General features: G+C 34.3%; 3 protein-coding genes across 3 annotated transcripts; 1 reads left to right on the plus strand and 2 right to left on the minus strand.

Moving 5' to 3' along the window:
• Positions 1–943: 943 nt before the first annotated feature.
• On the plus strand, positions 944–4343 carry LOC145030944 (putative disease resistance protein RGA3). Its single transcript, XM_078979387.1, has one exon. It carries the CDS (start codon positions 1011–1013, stop codon positions 4227–4229), a length of 3219 nt encoding a protein of 1072 aa, XP_078835513.1. The 5' UTR covers positions 944–1010; the 3' UTR covers positions 4230–4343.
• A 3314-nt stretch (positions 4344–7657) lies between these two features.
• On the minus strand, positions 7658–8500 carry LOC145029716 (uncharacterized). The gene is made up of 2 exons (XM_078978195.1): positions 8090–8500; positions 7658–8014 (listed from the first exon to the last, which is right to left on the minus strand). The coding sequence occupies exons 1-2, from the start codon at positions 8498–8500 to the stop codon at positions 7658–7660; spliced, it is 768 nt and encodes a 255-aa protein (XP_078834321.1).
• Positions 8501–9607: 1107 nt separating this feature from the next.
• LOC145030945 (Spc97 / Spc98 family of spindle pole body (SBP) component) lies at positions 9608–16358 on the minus strand. The gene is made up of 21 exons (XM_078979388.1): positions 16170–16358; positions 15973–16001; positions 15820–15865; positions 15522–15656; positions 15270–15401; positions 14993–15076; positions 14783–14881; positions 14621–14712; positions 14403–14475; positions 14165–14317; positions 13785–13904; positions 13616–13669; positions 13443–13526; positions 12817–12891; positions 12589–12738; positions 11820–11945; positions 11616–11723; positions 11174–11236; positions 10811–10885; positions 10073–10278; positions 9608–9978 (listed from the first exon to the last, which is right to left on the minus strand). Exons 1-21 carry the CDS (start codon positions 16248–16250, stop codon positions 9846–9848), a joined length of 2118 nt encoding a protein of 705 aa, XP_078835514.1. The 5' UTR covers positions 16251–16358; the 3' UTR covers positions 9608–9845.
• Between the last annotated feature and the right edge of the window lie 617 nt (positions 16359–16975).

The raw sequence follows: 16975 nt of genomic DNA on the forward strand, positions 1-16975 counted from the left end.
ATAAATATCACCCTCCTTAACGGTTTTCATTATGTTAAGGTTGATTTACAAGATGGTCATTAATGGCTAATGTTTCTTGGAAATGGAATATGCACAAATCAGCACGCTCTACTGGATGACAAACATTGTATCATGTTTGATTGAATGGTTACGTTCCACCATATAGACAATGCAATAATCGTTGTCTTGAAATAGTTAACGTATCAGATAACTAGTAAAATGTAAAATTTTAATTTGTTTAATAATAACATTGTATGCTTACGTTGTATCATGCTCAACTGAATGTAAAATTTGAATTTTTTTAATGTTTAATGTTTAATTTTTTTAATAATAACATTGCATGTTTAATAATAATGTTGTAGTGCAATCTTTAGAAATTGTTCATTTTTTTAAGGGTAAAATTTTGAATTTAATTTTGTTTTAATATTTGTAATCATCTCTAATTATCTATTAATTACAAAATAAATTTAATTTGTAGTTAATATGGTTCATATGATGAAACTCCTAAATTAACATAAAGTAACATTAAGATTGTTTATTTAATATCGTTAAAAAATTTTTTTTTTTTAATTTGATAAAAAATGTAACATCCAAACAATTTAAAAGGAAAAAAACAAAAAAAAAAAATAACAAGATTTTAATTTATTTAATATTGTATAATAATAACAAATATATATATATATATATATATATATATATATATATATATATATATATATATATATATATATATATATATATATATATATATATATATATATATATATATATATAACAATAAAAAAAAGTTTACATTGAGGAATCACGGTACATAAAAAATCCCCAATTGCAAATATTATATTGAATTCTTTAAGATAAAATTAATATTGAATATGTTAAAGCATCTTTTCTGTTTTCCATGTCGTTTTATTTGGTTTTGAGTTTTGAATTCTGTGACTTTATATTTCACGCTCTCTCATCGACTCTCTCTCCTATCTCAAACACACATACACACCATTGAAAATTTGAAAATGGCCGACGCTTTAGTTAATGTTGCTGCCGAGGCGATCCTGAAAAAGTTAGCATCCATAGCTGTCAACGAAGTCGCCCTTGCTTGGGGTTACAAAGAGAAGTTGTACACACTTGAAGGGACCTTGAAAATGATTCGTGCCAAGTTACAGGATGCCGAGAATCAGAAAGGTCAAAAACATAGTGTGATGGAGTGGCTGAAACAGCTAAAAGAGGTGGTTGCTGAAGCTGATGATGTAGTCGATGAGGTTCACTACGAAATGTTGAGGCGTGAGGTAAAGAAGCGAGATCGGGTGGCAATAAAGGTACCCTCTCTCCCAAGCTTGAAAAAGCTTTTCTTTCGTAGTGAAATGGGTCATAAAATCAAAAACATTAACGAAAAGTTGTCTCAAATCAATAAACAAGCAAACGAGTTGGGACTACAAAATGAACAGCCTGGCCCTGTTGTTCAATATCGCCCCTACCTGGAGACAGATCCAAATTTAGGCGAATTCAAAATTGTTGGGAGGGAGGATGATGAAGAACGCATCATACACCTTTTAACCGAGTCAAGAAAAGAAGAAAAACTTACGATTGTTCCTATTGTGGGAATGGGCGGGATGGGGAAGACCACTCTGGCTAAGTCCGTATACAATAATCCAAAAATCCAGCAATATTTTGATGTGAAAGCGTGGTTGTGTGTGTCGGTTAAGGTTGACATCAACACACTTCTGGCAAAGATCTATGAATCTGTTGTAGGAGAGAAACCTAAGTCGGAAACAATGGCCAATTTAGTTGGAGATCTTGAAAAGAAGTTGGGAGCAAAAAGATACTTGCTAGTCCTGGATGATGTTTGGGACGAAGAGAGATTATATTGGGAAGATTTTAGGAGTGTTATGATAAATGTGAAGTCACAAATTGGAAGTGGCGTTCTTGTCACTACCAGGAAACTTGACATAGGAACGAAGGCTATGGTGATGAATTCATGTCCTTTAAAAGGTCTTTCTAATGATGATTGTTGGAACATCTTTAAAGAGAGGGTCTTTCTAGCAGGACAATCACCACAACCTGAATTGGAGGAGATAGGGCGTGATATTGCCAAAAAGTGTAGTGGTTTGCCTTTGCTATTAAACGTAATAGGAGGAATGTTGCAAAATTACAGTGACCCTGAGAAGTGGTTGGCCATCAAAAATAGCAAAGTTTGGGATCTAGAAGATGAAAGGGAGAGAGTTCAAAAGAGTTTGGAACTGAGCTTTGATAATCTTCCAAATTCTATGGCCAAGCAATGCTTCACATATTGTTCCATCTTTAAGAAAGATAAGGTTATGGAAAGGGATGAACTGGTCCGACTTTGGATGGCTTTAGGGTTTGTTCAAGCAGATGAGGAAAAAGACAAGGCAGTGGAGGATGTGGGAAATGATATTTTTCGAATTTTGGTTAGCAACTCATTGTTCCAAGATGTTGAAAGGGATGAGTATGGTAACATCAGTCATTGTAGCATGCATGATCTGGTGCATGATCTTTCATTAACACTCTCAAAACATGAAAGCGTATGTCTGGTGGATGCAACAAACGATGACATTGCACGTATCCCTCAGGTTAAACATCTCGCTGTTTACCATGAACAGAACTTTGAATCGGCAGCGGAGGTTTCTATGTGCATCGAAAGGAATACAGTGGCTAGAACTTTGCATACATTGTTTATCAAACTTGAACTCGAGAAGAAGTTTTCATTTCAACGATTAAAGTGCATACGCATTCTAAAACTCAAGGGAGATTTTATTGAGAAGTTAGACGATTCAATTGGAGGGTTGGTGCATCTCAGGTATCTGGATTTGAGATATACGAAGATCCGTGTTCTTCCTGAATCAATTGGTAAATTATACCACTTGCAAACTCTGAAGTTGCAAGGGTGCAATCGTCTCAAGAAGTTTCCAAAAGCCATGAGAAATTTGAGAAGCCTGCGGTATTTCATGGGTAACAGAAACATTCCCGCCAATATCGTGGGACAATTGATTTGTCTTCGAGAACTGTCTTCAGTCAAAGTGCTTAGAAGGAAAGGACATGGTATTGAAGAGCTACGCCATTTGAATAACCTTGGTGGAAAGCTCTGTATTGGCGGTCTTGAAAATGTTAGGAGCAAAGAGGATGCTGTCAAGGCAGATTTATCTAGCAAGAAAAATTTATACATGATTGAATTTGAATGGAGTGAGGACGATGATGAAGGTGCCAACAGAAACGACAAGGAAGTACTGGAAGGCTTGCAACCCCCTAAAGATGTAAAAGAATTGGCAATTACAAGATTTTATGGTGATAATTTTCCAGAATGGGTAACGAAGATGGCAGTCAATATTGATAGGAAAGAAACGCCCCTTGACAAGCTCGTGTCAATCAGATTATCTGGGTGTAGGAGCTGCCTCTCTCTTCCGACGCTTGAGCAGCTACCACATCTTCGGGATCTTGTGTTGGAGGATATGGACAGCTTGACATGCTTAAGGAGTTGCGATGTTACTGGATCAATGAAGCCTTTGTGTCCATCGTTGAGATCCCTCCGACTATATGATATGTACAGCCTGGAAAAGTGGATAGATGGATCACCCAACAGCTCAAAAATGATATCGCCTGTCCTCCAGAAGTTGGAGATTGCTTATTGCCCAAAGATTGCTATCTTAGATGAATGCCATCCCCATCCTCTTGTGTCCTTAACCATCCGGAATTGCACAGGTCTGGTGTATATTATGAGCATACAAGGCCTCACATCTCTTGAATCTTTAGTAATCAGCGGTTGTCCAAGTCTTTTGGTAATAGCCAATTTGCCCAATGAGTGTCATTCTTTGAAGACTTTGTTTATTAGATTTTGCACCAACCTGACACCCTTGCCTCAGAAAACGTTTGACTGTTTTGCCTTCTTAAATAAGTTGGAACTTGGTCCGTTCTCAAAAGAGCTCGATTCTTTCCCGAGTCTCCAAGGCATTGACAAGTTAAGGAACCACCTTCACGAGTTAACGTTGTACGGTGTGGATCAGTGGGAGTCGATACCTGAAGAAATACAACACCTCACCTCACTCACTGAGTTACACATATATAGTTTCGGAATAAAAGAAATGCCTACGTGGTTAACCAACATGTCATCTATCCAACGTTTAATTGTCTATAACTGTAAGGGGCTAAATAAAGAAATAGTTAGACGGGGAGCGCCGCCGGAAGCAAATGATGTCAGATTAGATAATAAAATGTGTTAATTAAATAATGAGTTATTTGAGTGTGTTGGTTGGTGTATATATAGATTAGATATGTTGTATCAGTCAGATCATTCCTCCTCTTGGCTCTTGCTTAATAATAAACTCATTCCTCCTCTTGGCTCTTGCTTAATAATAAACTTTCTCCTCCCTTTTACATATGGGTAAAAGTCCAAACATTTTATAAATTTGATACTAAATATCCCTAAACTCTTCTCCATTGATCCACCAATTTCATAACTTTTAGTTGTGCTTAATATTCTTTCATGATTCATCATATCATATATCTAATACATTGCATGATGGCTCTCGTTCGATGCAACTGATTTGTACCATATAATTTGCTGATACCATGTGATGCAATATTAACAACGATTATATGTCTATTTTATTTGTCTTATTAACTTGGAAAGGTTTCTGCAAATTAATTAATGCAGGTTTTAGTTTTAGTAGTTGAATTGGTCATAGCGCTAAAGTCCAAGGACTGGCAGTTAATCTAAAGAACTTGAGGGCTACAGAATAAAGTACATGAGGGGCTGATCCTATCAAGTGCTAAAAGTTGGAGGTGGCTGAGGATAACAGAAGTGAATCCAACTGATTTCAAAACCCGAATCCGAATAATACAAATTAAATTCAAATCCAATCTCAAGTCTAACCAACCAAATTATAATTCGATTGGATCGGTTTTTACAATTTGGTTTTCAAGAGGCATGAAATATACTTTCAATTTAGTCTTATATTTTTTTTTTTTTTGCAATTTAGTCCTAAATACCTGTAAACGTAATCAAAACCGGATATTTAATGGGTTAGCCGGTATCTAACTGATGTGGCAGCTTACGTGGAAGTCATCATGTTAAATAACATCCTACGTGCCATTATAGAGGGCTAAATCATTGAATCGAGCTTGTCTTCTTCATTCTCCAGTCAAATGAGCGAACGATTAGGGCAAATTGGAAACATGAAATCGATGTTGAGTTCGTCAAGCACCAACATCAGAATGTGCTATTGTGGAGATAGGGCTGATATGTGGACATCATGGACTCGAAAGAATCCAGGTTGGAGGTTTTTTGGTTGCCCAAATTACATGGTATAGAATCTTCAAATCTCACTCAAATTCTTCTAATCCTCTAAAATTCCCATTTTTCTGTGTTAAAAACATGCATCTTGCTATGTTATGTAGGATGAAGAGAAGGACTGTGGGTATTTTCGTTGGATTGACCCACCACTATTGAATAAGTGGTATAAAGAAAGAATGTATGAATTATGAGTTGTTGCTAATGGGGGTGTAGCTATTTCTTTCAATAACCCTATTAATGAAGGTGAAATACCTGTTGATGACCCTATTGCCCCTATGAATGTTGATGTCCCTATTTCCCATTTGAATGCTCTTGAGCCTGATAATCAAATTACAATGCGTGAGAATACACATGTGCCTGGTAATGAATTCGGATTCTGCAAGTGGATGATGGTTTGTTTCGTTTGTTTTATTGTAGGAATGATGTATGCTTAGTTTAGTGTAAGTTGTAAGGTATTATGGTATGGTAGGGATGATGTAGTCTTTTGGTTTGTTATCATGATTTAATAGATGGAGGAGGGTTTACTGTAAGAGATAAATGTTCTTGTGGATCATGTAATATTTTGGTTAATGAAATGGCAATATGTTATTATGGTTTGCATAAATGGTGTACACTTGTGAAATATAACCATGATTTAACAATTGGTGTTGAATTTGGGGCTAGAATGATCACCATTGACAACAAACCAATGAAGTATGCACACTTGTGGCTAAAATAATTAAACAACAAACTCCAATATGCCATTACCAACCATGTTAAGGGCATTCACAATGTTTCAATGTGTTTACAAAAGATGTACAAAATATCGCTATTAGTAATTTAAGGGCATTCACAAAAGATGTACAAAAGTAGCATTCACAAAAGATTCACAAAAATAGCATTCACAAAAGATGTACCAAAATACCCTTAACACCCTAACACCCTAATCCAACTCCAATGATGAACTTGCAGAAGTCCCAACACATCCCATCTTCTTCAGCTTGTTTTTGTTTTTAACAATCCTCTGAGAGGGCCTTCTTCTTTTCACAATCCTAAGGTGTACTGGTAATTCCTGGGTGTCATTAACGTCTTCTTCTTCTTCACTTTCTGGTTGTGTCTCGGGGATAATTTCTTCAGCCCCATCTTGTGTCTCAGTCTGAGGTGGATACTCCTCTTCCTATAAAACACCAAGCAATTAATAACATAAATGAATGTAAACATTAAGGTAATATAGAGGGTTTACCATAGACATAGGACGAACTTGTTCAATAGTGTCATTGTAATCATTGAGTTGTTTCATACGTGAATCTGTCAGATTAAGTGAATTTTTAATTTCTTCAATTGAATACCCTGATTGTTTCAAATCTTGCATTGACTTCCATAAATGGACTAAATATTTTTCAGGAATAGTGTCATCCTCATTTTCAACTGTATCACCTTCAACTTCAGCACCTCCACCACCTTCAACTCTAACAGATGTCTTACTGCCCCTACCACCTCTTTTACTACCCCTACCACCTCTCTTACTACCCCTACCACCTCTGTTGGCCACTACACCACCTATATTACCCACTACACCACCTCTATTACCCCCTCTACCACCTCTACTACCCATTGCACCACCTCTACTACCTCTGACACCACCTCTAGTCCAATGACTGATATCAGGATCCAATCTTGGTCTACCCATTTTTTTCTTGGGTTGGGGTTCTGGTGTGACCTTGAGATTCTTACTGGATGCTTTGTTATGACCCCTTTGAAGACAATTTTTGCGTTGGACTTTCCTTCTTATTCCAGTAACCTTCATCTTGTTTTGGGAGTATTTATCTTGAGATTCAGTGACATGCCTCTTTCTTTTCAGAGTTGGTCTCCTTGGCATTCTTCTAGCTAAAGGGGGTAGAGGCTTTATGTATGATGTTCTAGGCCATAAATTTCTACCATTCACAGGCAGTATATTGTTTACATATATGGCCTTGAACCTGTCCACATTAAACCACTCACTTATGAAATGAACAAGATCTTGTCCAATGAATAGTATTGCACACTGTGCATGTACACATGGAATTCCTGAGATATCCCAAAGCCTACAACTGCACACTCTGCTTTGTAAGTTAACCACGTACCCTTCTAATCCATTCCTGGCTTCAAAAATAGATGGTCCACTTGGATTCACATTCCAATTCCTACAATAGCATTACTAAATGAAATCATAACAATGAAATTAGAATAATGATAACAAGGAACAATAAAAATGCTAAGACAAACCTCAAATCCTCTCCAAACTTGTTCATTTTCTTGATAGCAGCTGGACAAACCACTAATTCCCACTTTTCTGCCTTTTGTAACATATGGTAGAACCTATCCATCATGTACAACCTAATTTTTTTCAAACATTGCTAGAAGGGGTTTCTTTCTAACATCCAATATGATGGCGTTGAAGCACTCTGCTATGTCATTTTCAACTGCCTCACATGTTACATCAGTCCTAAAAAATGCCCTGCACCATGTGTGAGGATGTCTTGCAATCAAATGTTCATAAGCATTTGGATTAACCTCTTTTATATCATCCATTTTCCTCAGAAATTCACTCTCTACAGTTGATAAGGAAGCTGCCCAGAACATATTCTTGAACTCCACTCCAAAATAGGTCTTCCTAAAGTTAGCATATATGTGTCTTGCACACTGTCTATGCTCCACATTTGGTAGGATTTCCTTGGTTGCTTCAAGCAATCCCTACAATTTAATGAATACATAAACATATAAGATGATGTTAAGGAAAAATCATAAATATGCTAAGAAATTACAAACCTTATGTTGATCAGAAAGTACAGTAAACCCTCCTCCATATAGCAGATTAAGATCCTCTGTGAGCAGTTCCAGAAACCATTTCCAATTAGCTTTGTTTTCAATGTCAACAACTGCCCAAGCAATTGGATAAACTTGGTTGTTTGCATCCCTCCCTATTGCTGTGAGTAATTCTCCTTTACATGTCCCTTTCAAGAAAGATCCATCTAGACCAATTACCCTACGACACCCTATTTTCCAACCTTCCTTGATTGCTTTAAAACACAAATACATCCTGTGAAAGTATGTTGTTTGATCTAGATTTACAGTGACACCAACTTGGACAGTGCTACCAGGATTTGACCTTAGTAACTCATGACAATAGTCCCACACCCTAGCATAATGTTCTGTGAGTTTACCATCTATAATGGTCATTGCTCTACACCTTGTTCTGTAAGCCTAAGCCAAGACACACCAGAATGAAATTTGGTCCTAATTATTGATTGCATCTCCTTACACTTCAAGTTAGGTTTCATTATCAACTCCTTCAAAAAGTGTCTTGCTAGCCATCTGGGACTCAGTAAATTTGAAATATTGAAATTTCTAACACATTTGTGCTCATCGACTAAGGTTTTAATCTGAAAAGACCTTTGTTGAGTCATCCAGGAAGCATGAAATCTGAATGGGCAGGGTTGAGACTTCATCTTAGAACCACATTTGGCAGTTAAGCTCACAGTGTCACACTTCGCAAATTTAATGTTATACCCTGACTTAATAGCATAATTAGTGAGACATTGTTGCAACTGATGTGGTGATTCATACCTTTCACTAGGAAGGGGCTTCATCTTATTCCACTTAACTGATGGGTCGTGAATAGGGAAGCTTGCACCAACCGCATCTCCCAAATCAAGATCATTAGCCCCTGCAGTGTCATCGATTTCCTCTTCTGAACCAAACCCTTCTTCATCTTCATCAACTAAGTCATTGTCTTCATCGGCTTCATTATCTTCATAATCAGAACTGAAGTTAAGGAAAGCATCCTTGCATCTCTCTTTACCCTGTGTCTTGAAATCAACTTCTTCCATTTCCACATCTATGTGCTCAGTATCGAGCACCTCTTCATCATCTTCGTATTCTTCAGAGTCGTATTCTTCAGATGACTCATGGTGAACCTCTGATTTGATTCGACAGCCATTGGGTTTTACCTTCGTTTCTCTCAGTAAAACCCTACTTCCTTCGTGTATCACTCTGTAAAAACCCTAACTTTTTCTCTCAATCGATCTACCTGACGTCGAATGCAGTAGAAATGGAAGGGTAAAAGTCACTTGTACATGTAAGGTGCCACATGCGCATAGTACCGGTGGGATACCGGCTAACCCATTAAATTTCCCGTTTTGATTACGTTTATAGGTATTTAGGACTAAATTGCAATATATATATATATATATATATATATATATATATATATATATATATATATATATATATATATATATATATATATATATATATATATATATATATATATAGGGACTAAATCGATTATACGGGCAATACATAAGGACTTTATTGCAGTTTTCCCTCATTTTAATAACAAGAAACAAATTGTGTTTGGCTAAAATCAAATCCAGATGATCCATGTTTTACTACTATGAAATCTACACAAGTTGTTCATCATGCAAGCAAAAACACTCAGATTCCAAAACATATATATACAAAAAAACCACTACAACCAACAACCAACAAGCAAACTGTAAACTTGAAGAAAAAATACAAAAATCTAGATGTGGTGATCCATACCAACACCAAGAATCAACTGTGCAAGATGAGTCAAATATGGTTCTGCTTGTGCCCTGCTGCTCAATATCGGCCTTAAACTCTCCAGCTCACTACTGAACTCCCTCTCAAATTTCCTGCCAAAAATCACTCCACTCCATCACACATATTATATACATACATACATACATACATAGAAAGAAATATGGGAGTATAGTTTTAAGATCTTACAGGACACATTCGATAACTGTAGCCTCATCTGTGGGTGAATTTGGTTTTTTGGAAGACTTTCTTAGCTTCAAAACCTTTACATTTTCCACGGAAGATGAATCCAAATCATCAAAGGAACTGTTTGAATCGGGAGCTTCAATGGAGCTCATTAGCCACTGAGTTGCAGAAGCATATTGAAGGCATACAAGTTTCAGTTTCTCAAATTTCTGCATTCACCCCCAAAAACTTATTATTATTATTTGAACACAAACCTTTGTATATTATATGACTTTCTTTTTTAACTAATGGAGACATGACTTTGGGCCTGATTAAGTCATGTATGGGTAAAGTGATTGCACAGATAATGACGTCTGTCTGACCAAATGACCATTTTACCCTTACATTCTGAAAAAAATCAGAATATTCATCAATTTCTAACATGAGAGAGTACTCACCTCATTAAGTCAAAAAGAAACAGCCCCTTAATGTGGTAACTTACATATCAATGTTTCTTTTTAACCTAACTTTTTATGAATTTGACCTCATTTAACTTTTCCTTCTATTTCCCCAAGTGTGTCATCATTTTCTCAAATATTTTTTAAACATTAGTTATCCAGACAGCACTTTATACAGAAATAATGCTTAATGAAAATCATATTAAATTTGCATGCTATTCTATTACTCTAATTTTCATATTGTATTTTGAAATTTAGATGTGCAAAATTAAGAGCACATTATGAATTAAGGAATGATGCAAACCTTGAGGAGGATTGGAGAAAGAAGTGAACATTCCTTGAGACACTTCTCCATGAAAAAGTCATGATATTGGATTACCTATTTTCATACAAAGAGTACAACCACACAGGGAAAAAATTAACAACTTACTTTCATTTATTTGTGAAATATAGCAATCTACTTTTATATTTTTCTTTTACAGCATTGTAGTACAATTTTCTTCTTCTTATTAGAACATTTTACTTTAAAAAATCAACCCAACTAAAGAAGTAAATATTGCTTTGTATTTGTATGACATTACTAACTGGGTAGATTTTTCAAAGCACAACATTTTAATACAAAAAAAAATAAAATAAAATAAAAAATAAAAAAAAAATCAACATATACCTCATCTATGCTCTTTGCATTCTCAAGTTTATTATGCATAACATGCCAATTTGGTTCAAGAACCTAAAACAAGATAAAACAATATGTTAATTCAATCACAATAATATAATATCACTTCCACCTTTGTTGGTTGACAAAAGAACTAAAGAGAGATAAATAACCACATTAACATCAGATTAATGAATAAATAGGAAATAGCAATATATTTATATTTCTTCACCCATAATATGATAATAACAACATACTCATAGCATGAAACTTGTAGAATGTACTTTACTTTTTACATAATATAATTACTTTTATACTGATCACAACTAATAGCAATAACATAAATTTTGTAAGCAGCTTACATACAAATTACAGGTTATATATTTTTATTATTGGTAAGGAAATGTAAGTGCAATGTTATTTTATAAACATAAGAACATGGTTTTACTTTTACCTCAAAGGTTAGATAATGTAGAAGGCTATTTATAAATTTAAGCATATTCCTGCATAGTATTGATGATGTAGAGATTGCAGTTCCATGCATATCACGTGCACGTGCACCCTACAGCAACAACAAAAGTATAATTACAAATAATATAAAGAGGGAGATATTTTTATTTTTAATAAATATTTATATCAGGGATATTCAGTCTCATACTTGATGTAGTTGCCAAGCTGCACAAAGCTGTCTGTGAACGTGTTTGCAATGAAACAGAAATCGAAAAATTAATTGATATTTTGTCAGAGCTTTTCTTGATATCACAAGGGATAATGGCCATTGAACCTGTAGCAAAAATAACAACTTACTTTCATTTAATTGATAATTAGAAAAATAGAAAATTAGGTAATTAGTAAAGTAGTTTCATTTATGGGTTAATCTCATAAAAGACCTTATATTTTGTGTTTTTTCCAAATTAAACCTCATCTTTATTTTTTTCATGAAAAAGACCTTAAAAATTTTCTTTTTTTTTTTCCAAAAAAACCCTCAACTGTCTTTTTTTTCCCGAAAAAAACCCTCAACCTTCTAAATGTTTCCAAATAAATCCTCAACTTTTTTAGGTTTTCTTGATAAAAAGCTCACATTATACAACTTTTTTTAAAGAAAAATGATTAAAAGGGCCAGAGGTCTTTTTCATGAAAAATAAAGTTGAGGTTTAATCCGGAAAAAACACAAAATATAAGGTCTTTTATGAGATTAAGCCTAATTCCAATTATAACATTGTAATATTGAAAATGATTTGTATTTGAATGACATTGATATAACTAACTAAATGGATTTTTTCAAAGTAGAATGTTGTAATAGGACTAGATGATATTAAGATGTTATAAATAAATAATAAACGAATGAATGAAAGTAGGTTGCTATTTCTTGCATAAAATGAAAGAAAGAAAGAAAATGTTAAAGGAGTGTTGATAATGATAATTACCTTGTAATTAACAGAGAAGGTTTCCATACCAGTGATCAAGGGCTCTTCTTCTAAAACATCAGCATCTGAAACTGACTCACCACCACCACCACCTCCACCTGTTTGAAGATCTTTCAGGATGCTCAGCCTTTTTAACAAAGAACCTGTGTCCTGAAAAAGGCATAAAAAATTAATTAATTAATTATTTCTGAAAGTGGAATATTGTGATAGGAATAAATGAAAACTGACCACAGAACATGTGACATCTTCATGCAAAGGATCTGCTGCTGCTGCTGTCGAACGCAGTGCAAGGTCCAACAGAGACTGAAAATTAAACTCAAATAAATTATAAAGTTAATTTGCAAAAACAAATAGCATTGTACTTTCATTTTCATTTATTTGTGTATTATATTTATAGCATCAAACTCTTTATTTTTCCATAAATCATCTGTTTACAAATGTCATTTATTTTCTCAGATATAAGTTAATGGGTAAAAAGAGAGTGAGAAACGATAATTCTTATATATGGATAACTTTTATCCCTAACTATACATATGGATCATACAAATAAGGGCAAATTACAGAAACAGCATTATATTTTGGGCAATTTTGCAGTTTAACTAACCATTTCTACTTTATTTTTTTCCAATAAAAAAAAAACATTAAAGTTTCAGACATATTTCCAATTTAACCATTTTGACCTGATATAATAGGTCAAAAATGGTTGATTTGGAGATTTAGAATGGTTAGTTTGGGAAAATGTCTTAACTTTTAATGTTTTATTGGAAAGAAAAAAGTATCAGTGGCGTAATCACAATAATTGCCCGAAATATACTTTTTTTTAGTCAGATAATATGAGGTAAATGGAGAAAGACCTGAAGCTTCTCAACAGAGATCTCATTTGGTGTTTTATCAAGTTCATCACGTGCAATATCCATAAAATGAACCAAGAAATCACCCTGTAACTCAAACAAATCAAATATCAAATTTAATTACAAATTACAATTCAAAAAATTTACACTACAAAAACCATCAATCAAAATTTAACCTGATCCAGAAGAAGATAATGCTTAATAGAACGCAGCTTTCCAATGAGGTCATACTGTCAACATTCAAAAGAATAACAGGTCACTAAATATTGTTAAAAGAACTAAAAAGCACAGCCATTAGAAATAAGATTTTAAAAAAATAATAATAATAATAACAATAAACCCCACCTTGTCCTTCATGAGATTTAGTAATTCGCCACTTGCAAAATCATAAGCAGATTTTATGCATTCAAGATAGTGATCATTCGACCCAAAGTTCATCAATTTTGAATTCTCCAATGCAGGCACCTACAAAACACATATAAAACCCTCTAATAATAGCACTAATATGAGTAAATTACATTTCTCATCCCTGTGGTTTGTTAAATTTCAAAAATATGGTCCATTAGTTTGATTTTTTGAATTCTGGATCCCTAAAGCATTGACAAAACAACGTTTTAAGGACCAAAAGATTAAAAATTAAACTGTTGGACCATATTTGTAAGAAACAACAAACCAAAGGGACGAAAATGTGATTAATTGAAAGATACAGAAAAAAGAAACAAGACCTGAACAGTGTGGCCGCATTCCCTCATGACATTCAAAGATTTCCCTGTTGTTAAAATGGTTTCAGCTGAATTTGCAAGGAAAGAAGGAATATCATCTTTCAAACTGTATCTTTGTCTCCAATACATAGCATCATAATCTTCGGTCAGACTCTCCTATAACAGCAGGGGTAAAATCGTACTTTTTAGCATGTTTGTACTTTTTGGGAAAATCTGTAGGAGGGGTAAAAATAAATAGTACTTTTTGGAGAGATTTGTTTTCAGCAATGAAGAACTCATCATGAGGATCATCAATAACTCCTTCATACACCCACCTGCATATATTGGCAATATATGGACAATAATATTGAGTATGTTATGGGAAAATTGCAGAAAATAGCAACATACTTTCTATATTGGTAAAGGGGTAAAATAGTACTTTTTGGAGTATATTATTGGGTGTTGTGACTTTATATATACCTTTCAAGTATGCCAAGATAAGCAGAATTTGCAGACTCTATCATCTTCTCAAGCAATGATCTCACCAAATAGTTACCAGCCATTACCTTGGCCTGTTTAAATTTAAAATATATAAATAAATAGCATATAATATATTTTAGTTTAGTTTATTGACATAATTACCTGACTTTGTAAAAGGTTAAGAACTGCTGATCCCACAAAATTACTTGCTGATGCCTTTCTTATTACTGTTGACAATGCTTGCATTGATCCCATCATTGGCTGCAAATATATTAAAAGGCAACAAATATGAATCATAACCAAAAAAGAAGATTCTCATCTTAATTTGTAAATATATAAACAAACAATGAAGTTTATAAGAAATGAAATTACCTGACAATAGAACCATAATCCTTGTATTGAGAGTCTTCCTAGTCGAAACTGATGTTCAAGCTGTGCCACCATGGCTTGATAATCCTGAAAAAAATAATTATTTATTATTATATAGCAAAATAGCAAATTCATGGAACCTTGACACTAAATGACTAAAATGTGTTATATTGATATATTGGTCTTACATAGTCAATAATTCCTATTGAATAACATTATTTATAACTATATGCAGTAAAAACCATCATCTAATAGGCAACATTGAACATAAATAACTTACCAAAAGGAGGGCTCGTAGTGCAGCAGCAAAGGCATGATTAACTAATCCAGACTTGAACTGTGATCTTGATTCCACAAACTGATTGATAATCAAATAGCTCTTGCATAAAGGGAATATTCTTTTCGATGATTCCTGCATTTTCTTGCAATGTTTATTTCCCAAAAGTGAAAAGAGTTCCAAGAAGTTATAGATGCATACATATGTGAATCTGTGTATCAGTGTATGTATAATTGTATATGTGAAGATTCTTACCTGAAGTGCCAAATCCATAGATCCATCAACATTGAAGATAAAGAAGTCATCATTCCCTCCAACTCTATTGATAGAAATATATCGTCCCTCAATCCCAACTAAAGCAGATAGAAGATCATCAATTACAATCAGTTCCTGCATGTGTTGAAAAATCATCACAAAATCTTCAATTATCTTTACTTTAACATGATATTCTATAGTAACTTGTTTCTAGGTTTCAAAATTGACACTGGTTTGACATTATGAATGAAAAGGCCAAGAATTGCACTAAAAAGCATAAAAACATCTGTAGCTGTACCTGAACAGAAGCATTGTAGCAACCTATCGGCTTCTCAGATTCCAAACTGTACAAAGAAAGTGTATAAGGAGAAACAATTCGCTTTAATAACAGCAATTACACGCATAGAAACATGAATAAACTCAATATCAGTCCAGGGAAAAGGTAAAGTACCCTATATCCACTGAATGCCCCTTTGAGTCCTGCATCGAACAAGCATAAATTTATACACCAGTTTCCAACAAAACCAAATTTTGAACAAGATAAGCTACATTCACAAAAGGGTAGGCGGTTTGGTATTACATTATCGAGATAAATATGTCTCCGAGCATTCATACACATATGTAAATATATACAGAAAGAAGAGAAACCTGGTGAAATTGGCCGGTGAGGAAAGGTCTGTCGTAGTTCCATTGAGGGGTAGAAGGGCATGGAGACGATACTGCATCCATGGAGAATGGCGAAGCGAGCAGAGGAAAAAGACGCTATGAAAATTCGGGGATGGCGACGCAGCGATTCAGGATTCTAATTTTCAGATTTGGGGAAATGGGAGTGTGAGAGGAGAGACTGGACGTTTGAAAAAACTTACTCATGTTTCTTTTTAAACAAAAAGTTACTAAAATGGTACCTGTGGTTTGTAAAAATTGAGAGTTCGATCCCTAGTTCTTTTTATTATTTTTTTTTTTTGAATTCCAAACGGTTTATATATTTTGGTTTTGTTGCAGTTGTAGTCCCTCTCAAATCTAAAATGACTATATTATCATTTCTAGTTTATTTTTGATGTTTTTCATTTATTATTTAGAAAAAAAAAAAAAAAAAAAAAAAAAAAGAAGAAGAAGAAGAAGAAGAAGAAATGGGTCCTACAAACACCCCAGCCAACCCCTTTGAAACGGATACATATAACCCTAACTTTTTTTTCCATCACCAGAAAAAGAAGGAATAGCCCTTCCTACTGCCCTACAATTTCTTTCACAAACCCATCCTCATCAAATATGTATCTTCTTCTCTGAACCATCCCCATGACTACTTACGTTTTACCACCAGAAGTGTTTGGACCACGGGTTTGACCACAAGGTATGTGTTTTTTTTTGGTAACTTTACAAAGGGATCTACATACCAGACCCATATATGAAATAAATAAGGTTCGAGGGATGAAATTTTACACACTACCTCTCTT

This window comes from Lactuca saligna, chromosome 2 (genome assembly GCF_052625555.1).
Source record: "Lactuca saligna cultivar CGN05327 chromosome 2, ASM5262555v1, whole genome shotgun sequence".
Taxonomy (NCBI): domain Eukaryota; kingdom Viridiplantae; phylum Streptophyta; class Magnoliopsida; order Asterales; family Asteraceae; genus Lactuca; species Lactuca saligna.

Excerpts from the sequence above, each read along its gene's own strand:
- LOC145030945 (XM_078979388.1), bottom strand. The coding sequence starts at position 16,250 with ATGGATGCAGTATCGTCTCCATGCCCTTCTACCCCTCAATGGAACTAC. Across the intron at positions 15,077-15,269 it reads CACTACGAGCCCTCCTTTTG|GATTATCAAGCCATGGTGGC; the intron begins GTAAGTTATTTA and ends TATTTTTTTCAG. Across the intron at positions 11,946-12,588 it reads CCTTCTCTGTTAATTACAAG|GTTCAATGGCCATTATCCCT; the intron begins GTAATTATCATT and ends TTTTTGCTACAG.
- LOC145029716 (XM_078978195.1), bottom strand. The coding sequence starts at position 8,500 with ATGACCATTATAGATGGTAAACTCACAGAACATTATGCTAGGGTGTGG. Across the intron at positions 8,015-8,089 it reads TACTTTCTGATCAACATAAG|GGATTGCTTGAAGCAACCAA; the intron begins GTTTGTAATTTC and ends ATTAAATTGTAG.
- LOC145030944 (XM_078979387.1), top strand. The coding sequence starts at position 1,011 with ATGGCCGACGCTTTAGTTAATGTTGCTGCCGAGGCGATCCTGAAAAAG.